Source organism: Pogona vitticeps, chromosome 2 (assembly GCF_051106095.1).
Source record: "Pogona vitticeps strain Pit_001003342236 chromosome 2, PviZW2.1, whole genome shotgun sequence".
Classification (NCBI taxonomy): Eukaryota; Metazoa; Chordata; class Lepidosauria; order Squamata; family Agamidae; genus Pogona; species Pogona vitticeps.
The window spans coordinates 125,924,311-125,947,290 of NC_135784.1; the positions used below are offsets into that span (position 1 = coordinate 125,924,311).

The 22,980-nt window shown below is 41.1% G+C and overlaps 1 protein-coding gene across 3 annotated transcripts in view; it reads right to left on the reverse strand.

Moving 5' to 3' along the window:
• Window positions 1–22,980, reverse strand: part of SHISA6 (shisa family member 6) — a 373,444-nt gene that overhangs the window by 345,576 nt on the left and 4,888 nt on the right. For all 3 annotated transcript variants that reach the window (XM_020796348.3, XM_020796347.3, XM_020796346.3), the window contains exon 3: window positions 5,568–5,728. In XM_020796348.3, the coding sequence (XP_020652007.3) occupies window positions 5,568–5,728 (161 nt within the window). The remainder of the gene's footprint in view (window positions 1–5,567; window positions 5,729–22,980) is intronic.

A 22,980-nucleotide genomic window follows, 5' to 3' on the forward strand; every position in this document is an offset into this window, starting at 1 on the left:
AACTGACAGCTGTATCTTTCTTTAGTGTTGGTGAAGAACATCCTCCACAACTGAAGGCAGATAATTAGGATGATGCAAAGAACAGGTCTCTCCTCCAACATTTTGGTCCTGCCTCCCTAACTCTGCCACCTGGGGGTTGATCAACCAATTTTGCTGCATCGTAGGGTTGGCCTTGCATGCAGGTTTCAGAAACAGTTTTCTGAAGTGCAGAAGAGGCTGTCTTCCAGACTAATGGCTCATGGGCTACAAGGTCGTTTACTGCTTTTGGGTAAAGGACTTTAGATAAAAGTCTTAGGAGGTGGGTGGTATCTACATTCTATCATTTACCATGTCTGAAGATTCTACTCTGTGGAGGAACATTCTGCTTGAGCAGATTTTCCCCCAAGGTCTCTAAACCAATTCTCTCCTTACTGCAAGTCCTGCTGATGCACACACATCCGCCTATCCTACCCCACAACTGCTGTCCTTGAGCTGCTGCTTACTCGCATGCTTCAGTTTCTAGAAAAGCTGCTGGTCCACCCTTCCCTATCTGTACTGCTATGAGAAACTGTGTTTCGCCTAAGATCTCTTTGTTCACCAGTGGATAATGCAACTACGGTAAGAACCCCAAGGATTCGGCACATACATTTAATTACGCAAGCTTGCAAAGTTAGGAGGGTGCTAAATCCAATTTTGTCTAGCTGTCCAGCAAGACTGCAGTGTGGCTATCATGAGTCTTTAACAGCTGTTTCTAGTTACTGGAGAGCTGGAAGAGATAATTGGTGTATGTTTGAGATGGTCTGCAAAGCCCCACAATAACTTCTTAGCCTGTATATTTGCAAATAAATAGATGACTGTAAAGATGCCAAAGATCTCTCAGCCTCTCTCCTACCATTGAGTTTGTGGTTAAGACACTGAAATACAAACCGAGGTAGTTCAGTTCTGGATGAAATGTGGGAAGCTGCCATAACATCAAGTCATTCTATCTGTCAATTGAGTCTGACGCGATCTACTCTTAAATAGCAGCAGCTCTCCATGACCCTCAAGTAGAATTCTTTGTACTCATAATCTCCTATATGACCCTTTTTCTCTAGAGCTGCCAAGGATAAAACCTGGGACTGTCTACAAGTAAAGTGGTGCCTCGCTTAACGAGCGCACCGTACAACGACGAATCCGCATAGCGATCCCCTTTTCGGGATCGCTAATGCGGAGGCACACCGATCATTCCAATGGGCAAAACTCGCATAGCGATGATCGGTAAGCGTTTCGCTTACTGATCTTCGCTTTGCGATGCCCGCGGATCAGCTGTTCGGCGGTTCTGAAATGGCCGCCAGACGCCCGAAATGGCCGCGCACAGCGTTTTCGCACCCTCCCCTCACTTACCGAGGGCGCAAAAATGGCTGCCGCTATGGAAGAAACTTCGCTGAACGGTAAGTTTAGGGCCCATTGGAATGCATTAAACGATGTTTAATGCGTTCCAATGGGTTTTTATGTTCCGTTTAGCGATGTTTTCACATAGCTAGGGTTAATCCGGAACGGATTAACCTCGCTATGCAAGGCACCACTGATATATGCTTCAGCTATGGCCTCCCCCACACACACACACACACACATACACTGCACTTCTGGTTTGAAGTTACTGTGAATAACCTATTATGTCTCAGCTCTACATGTAAAGCCCTACACAAAATCCCAAGCTGGCTTTCTTCTGTCTATTACAGAAGGGGGGTTAACAATAGGTCTGAGAGTTAGTGTCGTGTAGTAAAAACAGAGTGGTGAGCTCACAGTCAGGACATCTGGGTTCAAATCTCTCCTCAGCCATGGACCTCACTAGAGCTGGTGGTGGCAAGGGTAGACCACCCTGCAAACATCTCGTATACCTTGAAAACTCTATTGGGGTTAGCATAAGTTGAAGGCAACTTCATAACAATGCCAACAAATAATAACTTATGTTTCAATATCACTGTCAGAATTACTGAAATCTTGTGTGTTTTGAGCATTCAGAAAAAAAAAATGCTATGCAAGTAGTATTGAAAATGTCATGCTGGAAATGATAGCCTGAACCGTCTACCACAAAGGAAAGGAAAACCATGGAACAGTATTTTAAGCTTGCAAATTTAGGAGACAGAGCTTTAATGGAAAGATTGAACAATTAGTGCCTCTGCAATAATCCAAAGGAATGCTAACAGAGAGACCAATAAGAAAGATTTTTTGTGATCTTAAAACATACCGTGTTTTACATCTAACTCAGAAGAGCAAATGGCAAATTCTCTAGGTGGCAATCCAGAACGGAGACACCACTTCCTCAAAGGAGACCCATGGCTCACATCCATATGTTTGTCATGCTGTTCCCTTTGCAACAGAGATGGGAAATCTTGCTCTGTTTTCCCATTCTATTTCTGTGGTGGCAAATACTAGCGCTGCATGTATATACTGTACTGTATATGTAAAACTGTCACTCTTAGGAGTACCACCTCAAATCCCCCAGAATATTTTAGCATCATGGATGCTCAGTGCGCACTAAATTGGCTTCCAATGCAATCCTATGCATATGTACAATAGACACACATTTATAGTAAATTCTACTGACAAAAATGCAGTATTTTCCTAGAAACAGAATTGCAGCAATTGTTGTGTACACCGTTCACCATTCAAAACAGACTGGCTTGCTATTGCATGAAGTGCTATGGTGCACATTCCTCATGTAAAGGACAGAAAACGTGTTATTGGGCACAGCTATGGTTCATCACTCCTCCTCATTCATAGCACATACTGATAATTCTCATTCACTACAAAATCTCCTTCCTTCCTTCCTTCCTTCCTTCCTTCCTTCCTTCCTTCCTTCCTTCCTTCCTTCCTTCCTTCCAATTCAGAGTAACCATTCAAAAACTTTAGCTTTATTTAGAACATATACCCATATTGGCAATACATAATTCTTGCACTGAGAAGCAAAAATCACAGATATTTGCAGAATCCCTAATCTGTACACATCTCCTTCTCTTTTGTTCCACAGCTGCTGTCATTGACAAACTAAAACAATAGTTCCAGCAATCACATCTACCATATTGTGGACTCTGCAAATGAATGAAGACACCAGCTTTAAACACAGCCTCATTTCTTTGCTGAAGTCTCTTGAAAAAGCAAGTGTTTTTGTTATTCTAAAGCTTAAGCTCAGACATTCAGTGTTTCATTCCGCACCCAAACCTGCTTATAGGTATTATAAAATACTCCAGTTAAGTTTCATTGATCCTCTCCCTCTTTTTTTTTTTAATTAGACTAAAGTAGAGTTTCTCCTTGCCTCCAAAGAACCACCACTGCAACACTACGCTCTGGGGGAAAAAAGAGAAAGAACTACCATTTTAAATGTAGAAATCTCAGGCCTTATATATTCACATTTGCTCACTCAAATCTTGTACCTTTAATCACCCTGTCAGCTATCCTTGAATCAATCAGCCCCATCTATCTCTTCTTCCACTGATAATCTGCTTCCATTTGAAATCTATATTCAAATGAGTATCAATGAATTCTGACTCTCCCATTATCCTGCAATTGCACTTGATAAAAAAAAAAAAACCTTACCTAGATCTTGGCCCCTCTTGTAATTTTTTTGCAATTTCTCCTTCTTGCAATCACAATGGCCACAACAGTACATGCACCAACTGCAATGAATTATAATATTTATGCCAGTCACTCCCATCGACATAGTGGAGGGGAAGTTCTGAGGATAGCAACCTGCTTGGTGCATCCAGACTTCCTAAGTGGAAGCAGAGGAATGTAGGAAGGAGGCTGATGTTAAGTCAGATCATTGACCGATTTAACCTAATATTTATCCGTTCTAACTGGCAGCTGCTTCCCACAGTTTAGGCAGAAATGATTTTGTTGCCCTACTTGAATGTCCGTGCTTCTGGCTGGTGGCCTCCTCTCCAAGAACTAATGAGACCTGACCCTGATCGGCTTCCAAAATCAGATGAGAGCAGGTGTATTCAGGTGTAGTTGGTAATTGGGACAATGTGTGATCAGAGGTCTACCTTGTGCACGGGCAGAAGAGGCTCCTCGCTTCCAACAATGCTTTCTCCTATGTTGCAGTGAGGCCAGGAGGAGGCCAAAGTGGTAACGGTGAGGCCGGCCAAGCAGGACCTTGTTGTCCTCCTCAGGTAATGTTGCTCAACATAAAAGCACAGTTTTTAAAAATTACCTTTTGAATGACTCCTCTGGGAATCCTCCAGACAGCATGACAAGTTAAGATTGGTCCGGAGATCTTAGCTCATTTTTCTCTCATTGGAGTGCATTTCTGGCAGCTGCCACTGAGCATCTAGCACATCCTATTCCCCAGTTATTCTGACATTTATTCAATCTTGGTTAGGGTCCGACCACTCATTACAGGCAAACAGATGTCAATTACAACCCAGTAGAGTAGGAAGTGACTTTCAGTGAATAACTAGGGAAAGGATGTGCTTAATCATTTCCCAGCCCACCATTTCCCACGGCAATTCTACCTCTCCATTCCACAACAGCAGGCTCTCCTTTGAAGGAGCCCATCCGTGCACTTGGAACAATAAGCATGCCTCTCAGACCGCCTGCCAAGGAGAAAGCAGCTTGGAGAGAGGTGTGCAATAAAGTGATGGATGTGGGAAAGCACCAGCCTCCTTCTCTGCTTCTGCTGGTTTTTTTCTTTGTTTTTGCTTCACCCTACCCCAGTCCATTTAATATGTTCCATACATAGGCTGGCCTTTAGCGACTGTAGCAAAGACTGGGAGGCTGGGAGGCATTCACAAGCCCAATCTGATAACCCACCCTCTTCCCTTCCTGGACCGTTCACACAACAGCTGCCATCATTCTGTCCAAGCAGATGCTAGTTTCCTTCAGCCCCAATCCATAAGGTCAAGAGAGAAAAAGTGGATGATGACCTGTGGACAGAGCTGGGAATCAAGGTTTGCAAGTCAGAAGAGCAGAGCTGCCTTAGCCCCTCAGACAACTATTACCCTTGTAAGGTCATCTCCTCCTCTGGTCTTCCCAATATCCACAGGTGGGGAAATGTTGCCCTGTGTGATTCCTGTATCAAGCTTAATGACTTGTGACTGAACTGGGGCATCTCACTCAGCAAAGCAACTCAACAGGATCATAACAGGCCATGCAATGGAGGATACAAAGTGGGTCTCGTTTCTCAGGAGGCGGATAAGAAACACAACGGAGGCGGCGCTTGGAGCAGGATTTGGGTCATGCTTTCTTACTGCACTTTGCAGTGTCGCCACCTCTGTATTTCTGCAGGGTTTCTTTTATTTCTCTATTGTGCCTTTATTCCTGTCCATTAAAATGCAACCAAACAGTATTCCATATTCAGCTTAACATCTTCGTGGAACATCAATAACTCCTTGCAACATTACAACTCCCTTTCACAAAAGCCCCTGTGTTTCTTTACAAAGCACTACACCTTGACCTTGAACTGCAAGCCACAGCAGCAACTTCTTTGACCCACAGTGTCCAGAACCACAGCACCCAAGGGCACCTTCCTGCTCCATTTTGACTCATTTTCCATACAAGCAGCACTATGAATACTTGTCTGAGTACCAAAGATGTGCAGTGCTTACCTGGGTTGCTTTTGGAGGTGCGCACTGGTGTGTAGTGGTTTTTAGAGGATGTACGGATCGGTGTGTTGTCTTTGGGGGAGGTATCTATAGCCGAGATAGTTTCTCTTTCACAGTGTGCTATGGGGATTGGTCCCTGCTGTCGGAGGATATCGGCCAGAGCCCTGGAAGAAAACATAGGAGATTGTGCAAGGTTCTCACAAAGTAACATATAAAGATAAGTAATTTGTTTCTGTATGATACAATATTTTGGCTTAAAAGGAGGGGGGTTAAAAAAGAGGAGCTTTTTCCTTCTGCATGGACAGTAAAGCAATGAAAACAAGATGGAAGAAAACAAGACATAGGAGAAGCTGGTTGGTGTCGAAGTTTGTAGCAGGACTCTTTTCACCTGACAGTTGTCTATTTCTTCAAAACAATGTCAATGTTTGGGACATGTAGACAAGTGCAGAATAGTGTAGCATTCACCTGGGGTCAAATTAGACCTTAAAGAAAATAAATACAGTGGTGCCTCACTTAGCGATGTTAATTCGTTCCAAAAAATCGCTGCTAAGCGATTTCATCGCTAAGCGAAACACAGTTTCCCATTGAAATGCATTGAAAATCGGATAATCTGTTCCAATAGGAATGAATTGCCGTCCTTAAGTGAAAATCGCCATAGGAAACATCGCTAAGCGAAACACGGTTCCCCAATTGAAATGCATTAAAACCTATTCAATGCATCTCAATGGGGAAAAAAATACAACAAATTAAAAAAGAATCAGAACAAAGTCAAATTTGGTTAACACTTTATGATTTCAAACATTTTAAACAGTAAACTTTAACTTTATAAATAACAGAAAAACATTTAAAAAACAGCAAACATGAGGCTGTTTAAACCATCGTTAAGCGAAACAGGGGACCCAAAATTTAATCATTATGCGAAGCATGGTCTCAATCATCGGTAAGCGAAAATCACCCATAGGGACCATTGCTAAACAAAGCGCTAAACGCTCTGAAAAATTCATCGCTAAGCAATTTCATCGCTAAACGGAGCACCCGTTAAGCGAGGCACCACTGTACATTCATTTTTCTTCCCATAATATAGTTTTCCTCAGTAATAACTATCAGATTTATAAATGTTGCTTGTATTTACTTTCTCTTTCACTATTTAACAATGCACTGCTTCTAATGACATGCTAAATGTACCAGCTAGCCAGATATGAATATGGCTCATGATAACTATATTGCCTCAATGTCACACCTACACTTGCTTGGTATGCCACTCTGAAAAAAAACATACAGTATATGATCACAGGACAATATGCTATTGTATAGTATTTTATGCACCTCTGCTTTCCACCTGGAACCAATTTTCATAGCTTCTTACACAAGAAAATAAAGGCTTGCGGCTCATTAAAAAGCACATGCTTTTGATACAAATGCCAGGATGAATCCCTGGCATTTCCAATTAGGGCTGAGAAGGACCCCATCCAAAATCTGGGAGAGGTGTTGCCAGTCAGTCTAGGCAATACCGAGCGAGATGGAATCAATAGCCTGATTCAGGATAAGACAGCTTCCAAACACAGTGTCAGTTATGTGCAAACCTCGGTGCATGTCCTTTCCAGCTGTTTTCTCCAACAGCTGGAATAAAGTATTGGAAGGTGCTATGGATGAGACAAGAGTACACACTTCTTCCAAAGCTTGTACTTTTCCATAAGAAGTTTTGAAGAAGAAAGAGAAAGCTTCCTCCATCTTATCCATTATGGACTTGAACAAAGACAGCAAGGTATTACCTAGGTTTTCTCACTGTGAAGACTACCTCGGTATTATACACAACAGTGCTAGAAAACATCAAGAGACACTTCCCACAGTAAGCTCTTTTTCTGGATGTTATTTCAACAGTGATCATTCTAAAACACCACCAAATAAGAATGAAAGGAAGCACATGGGTTGCTTTCTCAGTATGGCCAAGAGCTATAAAGCTTCTCTGAAGACACACAAGAGAGGGTTAAAGTATCTGGTTTGTGAGGGACAGGAGAAGTTTTAACACTGATAAAAAGTGATGGGCTCTGTTCTCTTAAGTGGAGAAACAGGCCTAAAGCTAACTTTTTCCCAATGCAAGTCTGCAAACAGTTGCATTCTCCCTTCATGTGTGATTCTTGTTGTATATAGGTTTTATGAAATATAGTTTATCTAAATAAAGCATTTCACTCCCAGGGAAGTTCCAGAATGTAAATCATTCTCTTCCTCCAGCACTAGCTAAATGCACAAAGAAGCTGGAAGTGTCAGCAGTCCCCTTAATGTTTGCAGAAAGCTGCATTCACTAGAAAGAGCTTTGTGTCTTAGAAGAAAGATGGGCTTATTATCTCCATTTTACCCTATATTATTCTAGATAATATATTTGCAATATAGTGCTGCCCATAGATGGACAAAAGTGAATTGAAAGCATATGTACCTACTGTAGATGCAAACCCTCCACCATAATAACCTGTGCCATTTCACATTCAGCTTTATGGCATAATGAGCAGAAACTTGTTTTTTAAAAAAGAAAAAAAAGAAAAGATCAAATAATCAAGGCACAGTGTTTTTATGCCAGGTATCAATTTTATATCTGGACATTAGTAGCACATAGAAATCCCAACAATGAAGGGTTTAGGTGGGTCTTACCACGAAACTTTGAGGTGAGCTGATCCACACACACCTGTCTGCTGCTGTCATGAGCCAGATGGAGCGTGTCGATCGCTAGCATGATCTCAAAAGTACCATATATTTAAAGACCTGGTTGTGTCTCCCTAATCCTAAACTGCTGACATCTAATTAAATTGGGGAAACATAAAAGTCACTTCAGTTGGGTTTCATTATGTTGAGGTCAGGCTGATAACACAAGGTTATATTATAAGTAGATATGGGCTATTCATATTCATATCCTTGGGGATACGAATACAGTCGTGCTCTGCTGGATGATTACCCCGCTCTACGATGAATCCACTTAAAGTTGAAGTTTTTGCGATCGCTTTTGCGATCGCAAAACAATGGTTTAAATGGTTTTTTGCTTGTTTGTTTGTTTCACAATGATCGGTTCCCTGCTTCGGGAACTGATTTTCGCTTTACGACAATCAGCAAACAGCTGATTGTCGGGTTTCAAAATGGCCGCCGGCTGAAGAAAATGCCCCCCCACTGTTTTTAGGACTGATTTTTCGCTTAACAGGCACCAGAAAATGGCCACCGTATGGAGGCTCTTCACTGGACGAGCAGGTATTCAGCCCATTGGAACGCATTGAATGGTTTTCAATGTGTTTCAATGGGTTTTTTTATTTCGTTTGACGACGTTTTCACTCTACAGCGATTTCACTGGAACGAATTAACGTCATCAAGCAAGGCACCACTGTAAAAATATTGGTACCACAGGTGTCGTGGAGATCCAACCCCTCCCCCTGAACCAGCCAGTGCACTCATTGGTTGGGGCACGGCACATGCACGGAAGCAGCCCAGCCAGTGCTTCCCCACTTCCCCGCGGAGCAAATCACTTTTATTTATTTATTTATTTATTTATTTATTTATTTATTTATTTATTTATTTATTTATTTATTTATTTATTTATTTATTTATTTATTTGATTTATTTGATTTATTTGATTTATTTATTTGATTTATATCCCGCCCATCTGGTATATTCTACCACTTTATAGCTGAACGAGAAGACTCCTTGTCCCACTTCCTTGTCAGAGTAGTCAGCTACACCAAGAAGCAGGGAAGTACTGGCCAGGCTGATTTCGCAATTGGCATGATGATGTGGATGACCTCCATGCAGCAACCGGTGAGTGAACCAGCCAGTTTGGGGGGAAATGGCTGGATCTCCACGGCACCTGATATTCATATTTGTGTTCCTGGAAATATGAATACAAATAGGCCATCTCTAATTATAAGATGCACGATCCATAGGCCATAGCACAGAATTGACAGAGGCCTACAGTCAAATACTCCCTATAACTGAGCAGATCACAAATGAACAAACACTTCACTCCCAAAGCAAGCAGCGCCCATTATCCAGATAATATGGGGTTTAAGCATTAGTATAGGAAGGAGTGAGTAGGAACAGAGGGTTTTTTCTTGTGCAACCATAGAACCGGTACTAGAAACATTTGTGGGGTGGGGGAGACTTCCCCAACTATAGAAGCTGGAAAGTTTTGAAAAAAAAAAAACAACAACTGAAATCAATGTTGCAGAACCTGGAAGCAAATTGAAAGTCACACCCTGCACCTGCACCATGCTGAGCTGCATCATATATTTATTTATTAGTACACATATTTTGTAGGATACACTTTCCAGAAGTAGAAAGGTTTAATTAGAAATATCCCCGCGAGATGTGAGAATCAGAGGGCTAAACTGTGCATGATGTGAAGCTGTGTGTCTCTTTCTCCCCATGGTCTGCTCTTTAATGAAAGGTAGCCTTGGGCAGATGAGAGTTTCAGCAGAAGACAGGAAAGGTGCTCTTTAACCTTTCACCTCTCTTCCTTTTCTCCATTCAGATATATCCTCAAACTGCTTTCTATGGTATGAAGGAAAAATGTGTGCTATGTCTGGGTGTGTATCTTTACCCCAATAGGAGAAAAATGGTACAGAGGATTGATTTGGCAGGAACATACGGAACAAAGGGGAGGGTTAAAGAGACCCTATTTTGTTCTTCTTCTATTCCGGATGGCACATTTCAAAAACTACTTAAGGAAGGAAGGAAGGAAGGAAGGAAGGAAGGAAGGAAGGAAGGAAGGAAGGAAGGAAGGAAGGAAGGAAGGAAGGAAGGAGGGAGGGAGGGAGGGAAAGTAGATTAAGGGAAAGAGATGTTCAATTAGATGTCAAGTGAACTTCAATGCCACCCTGAACATTCTGAGCTCATTTGATTTCAAAAGCTAAGAAGAAGTAGTATTTGTATGAGAACCAACTGGAAACACCACAGATCCGCAGGTAGGGCCCGGAAGGAATCCTGCCTGAAATCCTGAAGACCTCTGCCACTCAGAGTTGCCAATATGATGTGAAATAGACTAATATTTTGAACTGGTGTAGGGCAGCTTTGGACCTTCCTATAGTATCAGGACTGGATCATGAAAGTGAAGACCTTGATCGGTAGTCTTATTTCCTTATTTTTCAAGAAACCATCCTATATGCCATCACTATCAACACATAGAAATTCATGCCACCTGAGCCTATGCATATTTACCCTGCAGTACGATTCTGTATATTTTATCAGACTTTCTGTCACAAATAAGCATGCATTGGACTAGGCATGCAAGCATTCACAGGCGCCCATCTAGCACTGCATATCACATAAACAGTGTCAACAATGCAACTTTCACATCCCTCATCCTCATGCCATTGTGTGACTCCTCAGTACTGTACTGCGCACTGGCTTCAGTCAAAAGTTAAATTATGGATTAGATTCTGGGCTATGTTTGTTGACCCAGGCACGGCCCATATTGCTGCAAACTGTCCCAGCCCAGTTCTAGTGCACAGTGAAGAATTTGGATACACTGAAAAGTGGGGAAAGGAAAAAGAAAGCTAGAACAACATACAGCGTAGATGCTGGTTTGAGATTATAAAAAAGGGGGGAAGGAAATAGGTTTCACTGATTGACAGCATCAGCTCATCTCCCTGTGAAGACAAAGGACTTTCCTGAACTCTCCAAGTATTAAAAATGTGGAGAAGATCTCTTTACACATGGGTTGGTTCTTCATTGTATTGCACACCGCCCTTCTCTTCCACTCACTTAGCTAGGTTAGGCTAAGTATTACATTTTCGTGGTTAGTTTTACTCTAAATTAGGATGGCATTGGGTATCTGCTTTCTTGTCTGGGTTTCAACGCTCAGCCTTCAGTTAGTTTTTGCACACTACATTTTGTCTCCACCCGCCACCTCCTTTTATTCCCCCTCTCCTTCCTTCAGAGTTTCCTTCTTCCATTTGCCACTTGCCTTGCCCGGGTCGGGGTCTTCTGCCTGATGTTAGTCAAAGCAAGCTTGCTGCTGCTGCATGATCTGAGCCCCCCGCCGACCTGACCTCCAATACAAAGGACGCCCACTCCTGAAGTGGCAGGACTGAGTAGCCAACAGCAGCAGCTTGAAAGAAAAATAAATAAAAGAATGAAGAAGACAGGCAAACTTCGGACCTGGCATTTCCAAAAACCTGAAATATTGCCTGTCTGCAGTCTGGCACAGTGATTCCTCTTTCTGTGGTCTGCCGTCCTGCCCAGTTTCATGGTGATGTCTAACAAATTGATAGTTATTTCCGTGTGTCCCTTAGTCAAGTGCCAAGGAGATCCAGGTATTTAGAAATCTGAATATTAGCCTGAATCCACCCCCAGCTGTTTCATGGGGACCAATCACACCAGGTTAAATTAGGCCTGAATACAAAATGACAAATCAGCATCCATACGAGATTAGGGGAGCCATGCCTATTCTTAGTTAATAAGATCAAGCGGGAGGTCAAAAACCATTTTTAGTCAAAGGACCAAATTGCCACAATGCTAGGTCGCAGGGGGTTGCATAGGCACACTCCTCAGCTTCTTCTCTCCGGCGGTGGCATTTTCTCTATCCCAGTGTTCGGAAAGGGTTTCCCTGTTTTAGCACTCTGTAGAGGGAGGGTACTAGCTCAAGCACTAAGTGAAGCCTTGCAGCAGATCAGGCAGTCATGAGAACAGGGGAAATGGTGGGGCCTGGGCAGGAGCTTGATCAGCCAACAATCAAGCCTCTCGCCTGGAAGTTCCCCATTCTTGAGTCTCAGTGACCTCTTCCTGCACCATTTCAGGATATGAGCGAGACTAGATTTTAACCAATTATAAACAGCACCAGTCTTTCCTCTTAGCCCTGCATCAAGAGTCCTGTTGGCGGAACTTCAAATGACGCTTAAAATCTGTGCTTCTTTTTTCCACCATTGAAACAGTCTTCTACCCTGATTTTTTTTTTTAAAGGACTGAACAGTGATATACCAGTTTTCAGAGGACCAGAGGAAGCCTTTCTTTCAGTCCCACCATCCTCACAGATGAATTTGGAGGGAAACAGGAGAGGGCCTTCTCTGTTGTTCCCAGGCTCTGGAACTCCTTCCCACAGGAGGCCCGACTGGCCCCATTTTTGTTGTCCTTCTGCAAGCAGACAAAGACCTTTCTCTTCAGGCAGGCTATTTCTTAGTTATTTCTTATTTCTTAGCTCTTTGAAGATTAGATACCTGGGTTTTTTATTGTTATTTTTAATGTTTTTAAACTACTGTTTTTATCTACTAGTTTTATTATTATATCAGTTTAATTATTTTAAAAGTATTGAAATTATTTGTTGTTCTAGCTTCTGGTATTGTTTATTTTAATACTATAAGCTGCCTTGGATGCTTTTAAGGAGAAATGTGGCATATAAACACCTTTTTTAAATGCATGATCATTATTCTATCTATTCTACATGGACTCTGTGTCATGTTTTAACTTCTTGGATTTTGTACAAAGGGGTTAAAACATGAAGCATGTCTTAACTGAACGTCTGGCTTTATGACTACCCGCCCAGTCTCTGAGAACCTGACATGACTAATTCCAATTTAATTTATGCCACAAATTCTGTGGGGTAAGAAGTCTCTGACGAGCAGAACAAATTCTTGGCAGTGCAAAGACAGAAGTCACAGACACCAGAGTATACTGAATATGGAGATTTCAGTTTCATTCATCCATATGACTCTTTCCTAATCTTGTTCCTCACATCATATAAATACTATAATTATAATCTTGGAGGAAAGGCCAATAAGATGGCCTTAGATTAAAGTCTCAGGGTGTGAACAACAGGTTGTATCTAAAAGATCCACTTGGGGACCCAAACTATGTGTAAGAGGATGCCAGCAAGAGGGGGGAAAAACCCTGGATCTTTTTATTGGAGATTGAATTAAAAATGCATTGGAGCATAGTAGGAGAGAACAATGGGGATGGTGGGAATTTTATTCCACACCCAATAAGAAGAAGCAGATCAACTATTGCCTTTGAATTATCCATGATGGCTTCATCCCATCCCATTTTCCTGGGAAGCCTGTCTGTATCTGCTTAACATAAATTACTACAGTGGTGTCTCGCAAGACAAATGCCTCGTAGGACAAAAAACTTGCAAGAAGAATGGTTTTGGCGACGGGGTTGATGACTTGCAAGGTGAATGTTCCTATGGCCGTGCTTCGCAAGACGAATGTTTTCCGTTTTTTTGTTCCTGCCTCATGTTTGCTGATTTTTAAATGTTTTTCTATGATGTTTAAAAAGTTAAAGTTTTCTGATTGAAATTTTTGAAATCATCTGCACAATATGTATGGCTTTAAAGAGCACTCAATAAATCCTCTGTAAACCAAATTTGACTTTGTTCTGACTTTTTTTGCCCATAGGAACGCATTAATTAATTTCAATTCATTCCTATGGGAAAACGCATTTCGCAAGATGAATTTTTCGCAAGACAACATTAACCGCGGAACGAATTAAATTCGTCTCGTGAGGCACCACTGTATTCTAAAAGAAATATTAGTATATACTATCATTGACAAGGAAAGCATTTCTAGTGCCACTCTCTGTTACAAAATCCTCAGGTCTCATTGCCTAAAGCTTACATTCTTCTCTCTATGTCTCTTTCTCAGTCTTTTTATTAAGAAAGCTATGCATCAAGATGAGGTTCTCACGTCTGACACTGTGGTTTCATTTGGATATTACAATGGATTTGGATGACACACTAAATGATGGTTGATCTAAAATGGGAATGTCAGCCTCTGATCTTTTCCTGACAACTATGCCGGAAGAAGGAAAGGGAGAGAGAAATGTGGGAGCCTGAGGGAAGGCTAGGCTTGTTTCTGTTATCCTAAAGCATGATTTATAATCATGTCTGAATGCATCTAGTGCCATTATAAAGGGGGGGGGAGGAATTCACTAATCCATATTATAAGTAGAAAAAAATATCACTTCATGTGAAACATATGTGCACAAACAGAATTCTCCTGTGCATCCTTCTCCTGAAAAAAATAACGTGTTTGTCTCTATATTGCATAGAAGAAAATAAAATCAAAGGAGGTTGGTGAGGTGATCAGTGGAATCTCGCAGTGATGAAGGATAACCAAGTTGGTACAGCATGAAAACAGATTGAGAAACAAAATTTGGAGGGTGGAGGGAATCCTGCTGCTTATTTGTTGAAACACCCTCCGTGCAAAGCTAGTTGCTCTGCTGTGACTTCTTTCTATTAAAGACGTGGAACAGCATCTTCATTTTTATATGTGAACTGAAGGTATGGAGGCTATTCCAAGTGGGTCAGGGAGCATGTCACTGGTGTCAGAAGAATTCCACATTGATGAACTCAACAGTGATCCCTGCCACAGAGATGTCTTATCAAACTCTGTAGCCTCGTTCTCCAGCCGCTAGGCTGTGTGTGCTCTGCCTCTGCCACCTCCTCCCTAACTTTATATCACTTGGCATAAATACAAAACCACAAGTGTAACCCACACTCTTGATGATTAGCAGCTTGCTAATTAAAACACAATGCTGCTTGTGTTTAAGCATTGCGTTTAAGACACTTCCATCAAAGGGGGGGGGGGAAGAGAAAGGTAAGAAAACCAAGAGAAAGAAACCATCCTCCAGCAAAGGAAGCAACTCCTTGCCTGGTCCAATCCCTGGTGCATCTGATGGAGATGAGTCTTCTTCCACACACGCAACACATGACATTTCAATGAGATGCCTCCCAATTGCAGGACAGAACAATGGGGATGGTGGGAACCAAATACGAGAGCCCTCATCTTGCCAGCCTCATCTGAAAAGGAGCCAAAGACATCCTACTCACTTGCGTAAGGGCTGTGGGCCTGAGCCGGCTATGACACAGTATGAAAGGCATTTTGTGCCAGCACTGTATCTCCGATCTGAAAAACACATCTTGCCTCAGAGGATGCTTCACCTATTGGAGCAGATGGGAGAGGCACATTCATATCTTCAGATGATGGCTCATGACACATCCACATTTGAGTGAGATCGCTGAGTGCTGAATTCTAATGCTAGGATCCATGGTAACTCTGGTGACCTGAGTAGGGCCGTCCTAATGCATAAGGGTGTGACTGAGGTCTGTGGCTTCTGTTTAGAATATCCTACAGGCAGCTTCGCCTCCCATTTACAGCATAGAAAACAAGATGTCAGTACAGTATTGCTGCTACACTGAGATTTGCAATGGTCTCTATGAAATTCCATTGGAAAGATACTCACCCCTAAGTGGACTGCAGGAGGTGTGGTTGTATCTTTCTGTGATTTCTGTGACTGAAGCATTATGATTCTTTGACTATTTAATCTAATTAGGCTGCTACCAGGAGCTTTAACTATACACATTACAAATGTACAGTACGTAACATTTTTCATTTAGTTTAACAGTCATAACTTTCCCTAAGGACAACCGTGGAACATTTGATGCAGTGTGAACTGTTTTTTTTTTTATTTGTTACATTTTGCAAACAGCTTTGAAGGTTAAAAGCAAGATGAAACAATAATACAAACATTTTAAAAATATAAAGAAAATACAAACTCTTTAGTTTGTATTGGTGATTTACCTATAAGAATATGTTGGTTCATCTGCAGCAAAAACGGACAGATTCAGCAGATCTGTAGGCCAGTTTTCTGTCCTAGCATTGTTTAGGAGACCACATGAATCAAATGTGCAGAAAGAACCCAGAAACTGGTTGACTTCTATTTTTTTAAAAAATATGAGCATTGATTGGTGTGAAACACTGCAGGGAAGGAGATGCAACCTATTTACAGGGTGAATCACTGCTCTTAGAGGCTTCCCAAAGCGGGTTTTTGGTGGGAATGTGGGATGTTTTTTTTTCCTCCAGCAAAGCAAAAGCATGTGATCAGGTTGAGAGGCACAAAAATAGTCTGGGAGACTGCATGTGGCCTAAGGACCACACTTCACTCACTCCAACATACAAGATACAAACAGCAGAGAATGGAGCAACTTCGTAATCTAAAGGGAATTTTTGCACCTGGCAAAAGAATTGCACATAATAATCAGGGCCACAGGGTCAATTGCTATTATATAAAATGTCTATTTAGTACATGCGGAATAATGCCTGTCATTGAAAAGCTCCTCCTGACACGAAACTGTGTGAGGATCAGCCTCTTTCCCCAGGAAACTTGACCTGTCAATGGTGTATATGGATATCCATCCATTGTCTCATTAGGATTCTTCTTCCACGAAGGAGAGTCTCCACCATAAGCCAGTGCTAAGAGAGATTGTTCACATTCAGTGCCGTAGACATCTTATTTGTGAAAAGGATTTCAGGCCAAAGTAAAAAAACAAACAAACAAAAACAAAACCAAGATATTCTAACTACCCTCACTTCAAACTAAATTCTCCTGAGGGTAAAAGAAGCCTGTACATTTCAACCTCTTGTTCTGGACCTGGGTCTGTATGATGGGGATCTTGCAGAGACCCTCCATGGCCTTTAGGGACTCAGCAGTGGCTCACATGCTCACATTTTTATGCTTCCTGGCCAGAGGCAAGAGGCTGTCAGAAATTATTCATGCAGACACAGGGCAACTCACCTGAAAGAATGAGTCCCCTTTGGGACAAAAGGGGGGAGAGAACAAAATTGAGAGAGATTTGCGGAGTGGGAAGCAGATGGTTAAGATTCCCTGGAACTCTCTGCTGTTGACCACATTGCCGTAGGCTCACAAAGCAGAATACCTAACAGCAGTATCACAAGAGAGTTTGAACCACTATCTAAGCAGGCAGTTCCTTATGGCCTAGAGTGGTCGTTCGACTAGATTGGTGGGGATATAAATACAATAAATAAAATAAAATAAATGGGATATGTCCTCAGTTATATGCTCTGCTTTGCCCATAGGTTTCAACTGCACTATACTGCACTTAAGACTTCCCATGTTCCTGAATACATCCCACAGTGCAAGAATGGGGGAAGCAAATACTTCTCCTGTGCTCTACCACTAATTTCTTCCATCTCCAGAATCCAAAGGTGCAGGATTGAATCCAATTATGTATTCTAACGATGAAAGATCAATTGAAGCAACAATTCAAGGACGTCAGCACTTAGATAACTCCCACTCATTTGATGAGTCTGCTGTAGCTGGGAATAACACTTGAATTTAGGCTCCCGACTGGGACACACATCTCTTCCTATAGCATTATAAGGATTAGTCCAGCAAGGACTCACAGTAAGGAACAATGGCCTAAGAGAGTAGCACTTTGGTACTATCAGTGGCACTGAGGGGCTATCAGATTGCCAATAATTTATTGTCCCCTTATTTTATTTTCTGAATTCATAGTTCTTTGTGCACGTCTGTTTGCAACTCTATGTACTATTATACCTTGCTTACAGTTAGGGATAAAGTGGTTCACAATGAGCTACAAGGACAAACAGATTCCTCGCATTCATGGATAACAATAAGCAGTGAATAGCGGTTATCACTTTAAAAAGGGAAGGAAGGCAGCCTATGACACTCAAGTTGTGATATGCAACTGCATAATATCTAGTCCTTCACACTAAGCAACAGCTCACTCTCTAGCAGTCTTGTCTGACTGGCTGTGACCGCAAACTTTCCCTGACATTTGACAGTTGTTTCAAAGACTAAATATTGTATTTTAGATTTTGTTGCTGCATATAAAAGACACATGCTTGGCAACATTTATGAATAGTGCGTGAGTATATAAATAAAAGCTATGCCTATAAAATAATTGAGCAGTGACTAAGAATGTATGGAGTTACACCGTTTTAAATTTGGGACCATGCTCTTCATCCCTAAAGAATAATGCAAATATGGAGGCTGCTCATCGTTCCCCTGATCTACTCTGCAGGCCAGTTTGTGGCTTCCAAATATATCCCGATTCAGTCTGGAGCAATCCAGTACAATTTCTGCCTTGGGTCTGAATCAATCTATAAATCTGCGAAGTCAATATGCTGGTAAACCAAAATGGCTATGGTTTTCATTTGTTTTTGCACTGGTATACACGACAGTCGAAGGCTGAACCTGAACTGCAGAGTAAAGCAACCAGATTTCAGACAGCTAGCGTCAGGGGTTTCCATAGGAAGCATCTTTAAAATTTGTTTAAGAAGAGAAAAAAAGGCTAAAGGAATTTGTTTCCCATCAGATTAGGTTTGTGCTTCAACACAAATCTTTTTTTTCAAATTCACTCTGATTTGAAATCAAACCTGGCCATTGTGCTTTGATCTGGACCTCTACAAATCAGCACAATTCTGGATGATTTGGTAGAGAAACTATGATTTGTCTGTATCCATTACACAACCCTAGTAAATATATATCCATTTCAAGTTTTAAAAAAGCAGTCATGTACAGAAGTCCTTGTAATCTTACTATCAGAACGTCAGCTAAACAGAAGGAACAGCGAGAGATTGTTTGCCAGAAATCTTAACGCTTTCCAATTATATTGGAAATGAGTGAAATCATGCAAACTGCCCTTGTATGGCTCTGTAAGTCTTTTGAACTTGAAGAATGTAGCCCCAAATTTATATGAAATTTGTTGCTCAGTTGCTCAGATAAAGCCAGAAAATACATATGTTCATGCAGCTAAGCATTTGCAGAGTTGCAAGCTTTAAGTTGTGCAGCAGATAGGAGGAATCAAAGAACTAACTGGGAAATGAATCGTGTGGCATTGAGTTAGACAATACAAATCACTTGGGGTGCTTATGTATGTAGGTAAAAGAGAGACAAAAAGGGAGAGGAAGAGACAAGTCTTTCCTCCTGTGGGATGTCTCCAGATTTTTTTTAAAAAAACCTTTATAACTCCATTGCATTTGGCAAGTTTACAAAACTTCAAAACCATCTGAAAGAATCCAATCTTATAAAATTATTGCTCTGAGCTGTTACCTTTTTATATTGTACAGGAGCAGAAAAATCAGTATCGAGGTAAGAACAACATGCCTCTCACTAATAATGGTTAGCTAATATTATTTGTTTTGTGCATAAGCTTGTACAATGAGATAAAATATAATATCGTGATGGTAAAATCACAGCTCACTCAAGACCCTTCCCTGCCTAAGTACGGGATCAAGAATAACATTTGTGTAGAACCTCTGATTCATTGAACATGTAGACCATAATTAAGTCTCAAATAACTAAACTTGTATGTAGAGAGGTAAACAACCCCGCTACATTCACTGTTACATGGAAGGAAATAATAATAATACAGGAAGTACACAGAATTGTACAACGTTCTAGTAACAGAGATGAAAAGACAACTAACAACTAAAATGATCTTAGCAAAGTGTTATGGTGTGGGCACCACATACTAAGGAGGCTACATCCTCATCCCTTGCAGAAGGCAACATATGAGGTCAGAATTTGTAAGCGGCCATTTTATTTCATATTTCATTTCTGGTTACAATGGAGCCAAATTAGGGGACATGCCCCACAAGGGGCTTGAAGAACTTTCAAATTGGTACAAGACTGAGATTGTCATAAAGAGCATATATTTTATATCAACTTAAACATTTTTTAAATTGTATCACAAACTTTTATTAGGCTTTGGGATTTGTTTTAATTTTTAAATCAGGAACTGAAATATTATATTAAAAGGGACTGGATGATGGCAAAGGAGTGGTGGGGAAGCAGTGGGGGCTGTCCCAAACGTCTGAAAGGGGGCATGATGCTAAACATTTGGGAACAACTGGGATAGAGAAAAAAGGGACAGGAAATAGCGAACCACATCTCCCTGCAAAGCACACTCAGATTTTCTGAAGTATTTACTAAGTGTAGGAGTCATGGAGGCAAAACATCATAAACCATGGCTTGGAGAGGAAGCAAGTATACAACTAGTGGCAGTCTAAAATCAACAGGGCTGCATTCCTCCACAAGCTTACCAATGGAAGTGACTCCTAATGCCCAGTAAGATTGCCACTGAGCCTATAAAAATCGTGCAGGAAGAATCTGGAGAAGTTCTAGATACGCCATGCAACCTCTTTGAATGTTGTGAGGCAAAATGGTAAAGATGATGCAAACTGGTTTGGGAAGGTTGAGAAAATGATGTGAGACATCCGGCGGCCAGTTAGTATTAACAGTGCAGAACTGTGAGTAAATGCACAATCATATGTCTATCCTAATGAAATGATATGGATGCACACTAAGGCAGACATGAACAAATGCAAATTTTAAAAGGCGGGGGAAAAGAACGGACGTTTAGGAGGAATCTCAGAAATGCTTGCCAACACGGCTAAAAGCTCTCTATATAAACGTATAGAAGATAATTGCATCAGAAAAATTAAGAAGCAATGTTGGCAGTGCTAGAGATGAAATACTGAATTTGAGGACAGCATATGATAAAGCTGATATGTTTCAGGGGAATTCATGAAGAACCAAGAGTGCTGTAGTGAGCATAAGGGATGCCATGTTCTATCCACTTCCACATAAATATTGGACCTGAAATACGTAGCATACCTTATCTACTAAGCATCACGGGAATATGGTGAGATTGAAGTGTGCAGTTCCATTTGTCTGAATGTTCTGTTCATGCATCAGTATGCACAACCACCACCGCCACCACATGTGCCCCCTGGCTTTAATAACACTCTGCTCCCCTTCCCTCCATTTTCTCTGATTCTAGTAAGTAAAGGCTGAAGTCTCACTATTTACACAGTCAGATTTGAGAGACAAAAATGGTCCAGAGCTTCTATTTACTTGGGTAATATCACTCCACAGCTATTTCCAGGCTACATGCCTTAATAGAAGAATGAGTTTGAAATCCAGATCATCTGGAGAAAGACTGACAGCAGAACAGAGCATCACAGAACTCTGGATGGTCCTCATTTCTATGACTCTCTGTATGTCACTCTACATAGCCTTACCCACCGCACAATCAGAAAGAGATTTAAAAAGGGCACTTTGCTGCTAAAGGTGCTCGTGTATCATTTGAAATGTGTAGTACATGTTAAGTTTAATAAAACACTCCAAAGCAGTTTAGCCAAGAATGAAGAAAAGATAAACTGTGGTGTAATCTATTTGCTAGCCCTAAGTATACTTGTAAACATCCCTGACTGTATGAGGTTGACTACCTATGTCTCACGTCATTACTTTAAGGATATCAATTACTTGTTTAGAAATTAGATGGAAGCAGAGAAATAGTTAGAAGGACACTTTAGGCTTCTTTTGATATACCTGAAATATTACAAAATCTGCCTCAATAAATAAACATTACTTTTGCTGGTTTGTTTTTCTCTAGGTAATCTAAAATGCCAACTCATGCCTTGCCTGACACTTAAACAGTGTTATGCTTTCTGTAATGCAGAAGAGGCTAAATGCTTGTTATCCTATAGGAAGACACAGGTACATATAGATCTGTGTCAAAAAAGAGAGAGCATCAGTTCAGCCAATGCCACCCTCCAGGTATTGCTGAGTAAGAAGAGTGCTATTTTGTGAGAAATGCAATGATGGATGTAAGTTTACTTTCTAGCTATGAAGGGCCCACCATCAATGGCAAGTCTGTGTTACAGACGAGATTGCAGTTGCAATCAGAGAGAAAACTAAATGCCTGTTATCCAGCCAAAAGTCCTTCACACTCTGAATGATTAGTGGTTCTTCAAAGAGTTAAATAAGCATTGTTGCAGTAGAAACATGCCCTCTATCAAATTCTGGTCTAATGAAATCCATTGCAATTCAGGGCTTTGTTCTGTTCCCACCAAAATCCCTTGAAATAGTGCTGGACAGATATTCAGGTATTTAAGGAAAATTGGTTTTCAGTTAAACAACTGGCATCTTTGCAGTGAGTAGTTTATTTATCTCACTCTTGAATCTAAAAGGGCACTTGCTGTTGGTGATAGACTGCTTAGACCTAGATACTCAGACCAATCCAATTTGAAACGTAACCAACCAGTTCATATAGACTGGAAGATACTCTCACTTATCCCTAACCATTCATCACTGGGTTATCCGTGAGAAGAGATACTAAGCCTGCATACAGTTGAGGAATATCTGCAACACTGTGTTCTTAAAGAATCTAGGAACATTATTACCAGAATTTTATTACCAGCAGAGACACATCAAGAAAAACAGAAGGATCCTGGCCACACAGATGCTGTCTAGTTTGGTTTTACTGTATTAAAATGTGCAGCCTCCTAGCAGCTGGAGAAATGCTTCATAATATTTAAACCAGTGCGCCACTGTTGATCAAATTTAGGTTAAACGTCTCTGAAAGGTATAATCTTTTGTCATCTACTATGTTCTAATAATATAAGTCAATCAGCTCTTTCAAAAACACTTGAAGTCAGATTTTTCCAACAATGAGTCTATCATTCATTCATTCATACCCTTCATCTGCATGTAGGTGATTCATTTCTCCATTTAGATTTCATCTTTAAAACGCAAAGGGAACATCAAAGAAACAGAAATGACAAAAGCTATTTAGACAGGATTGACAGGGCCCCCTACAATTTCAGTGGGAGGTCTG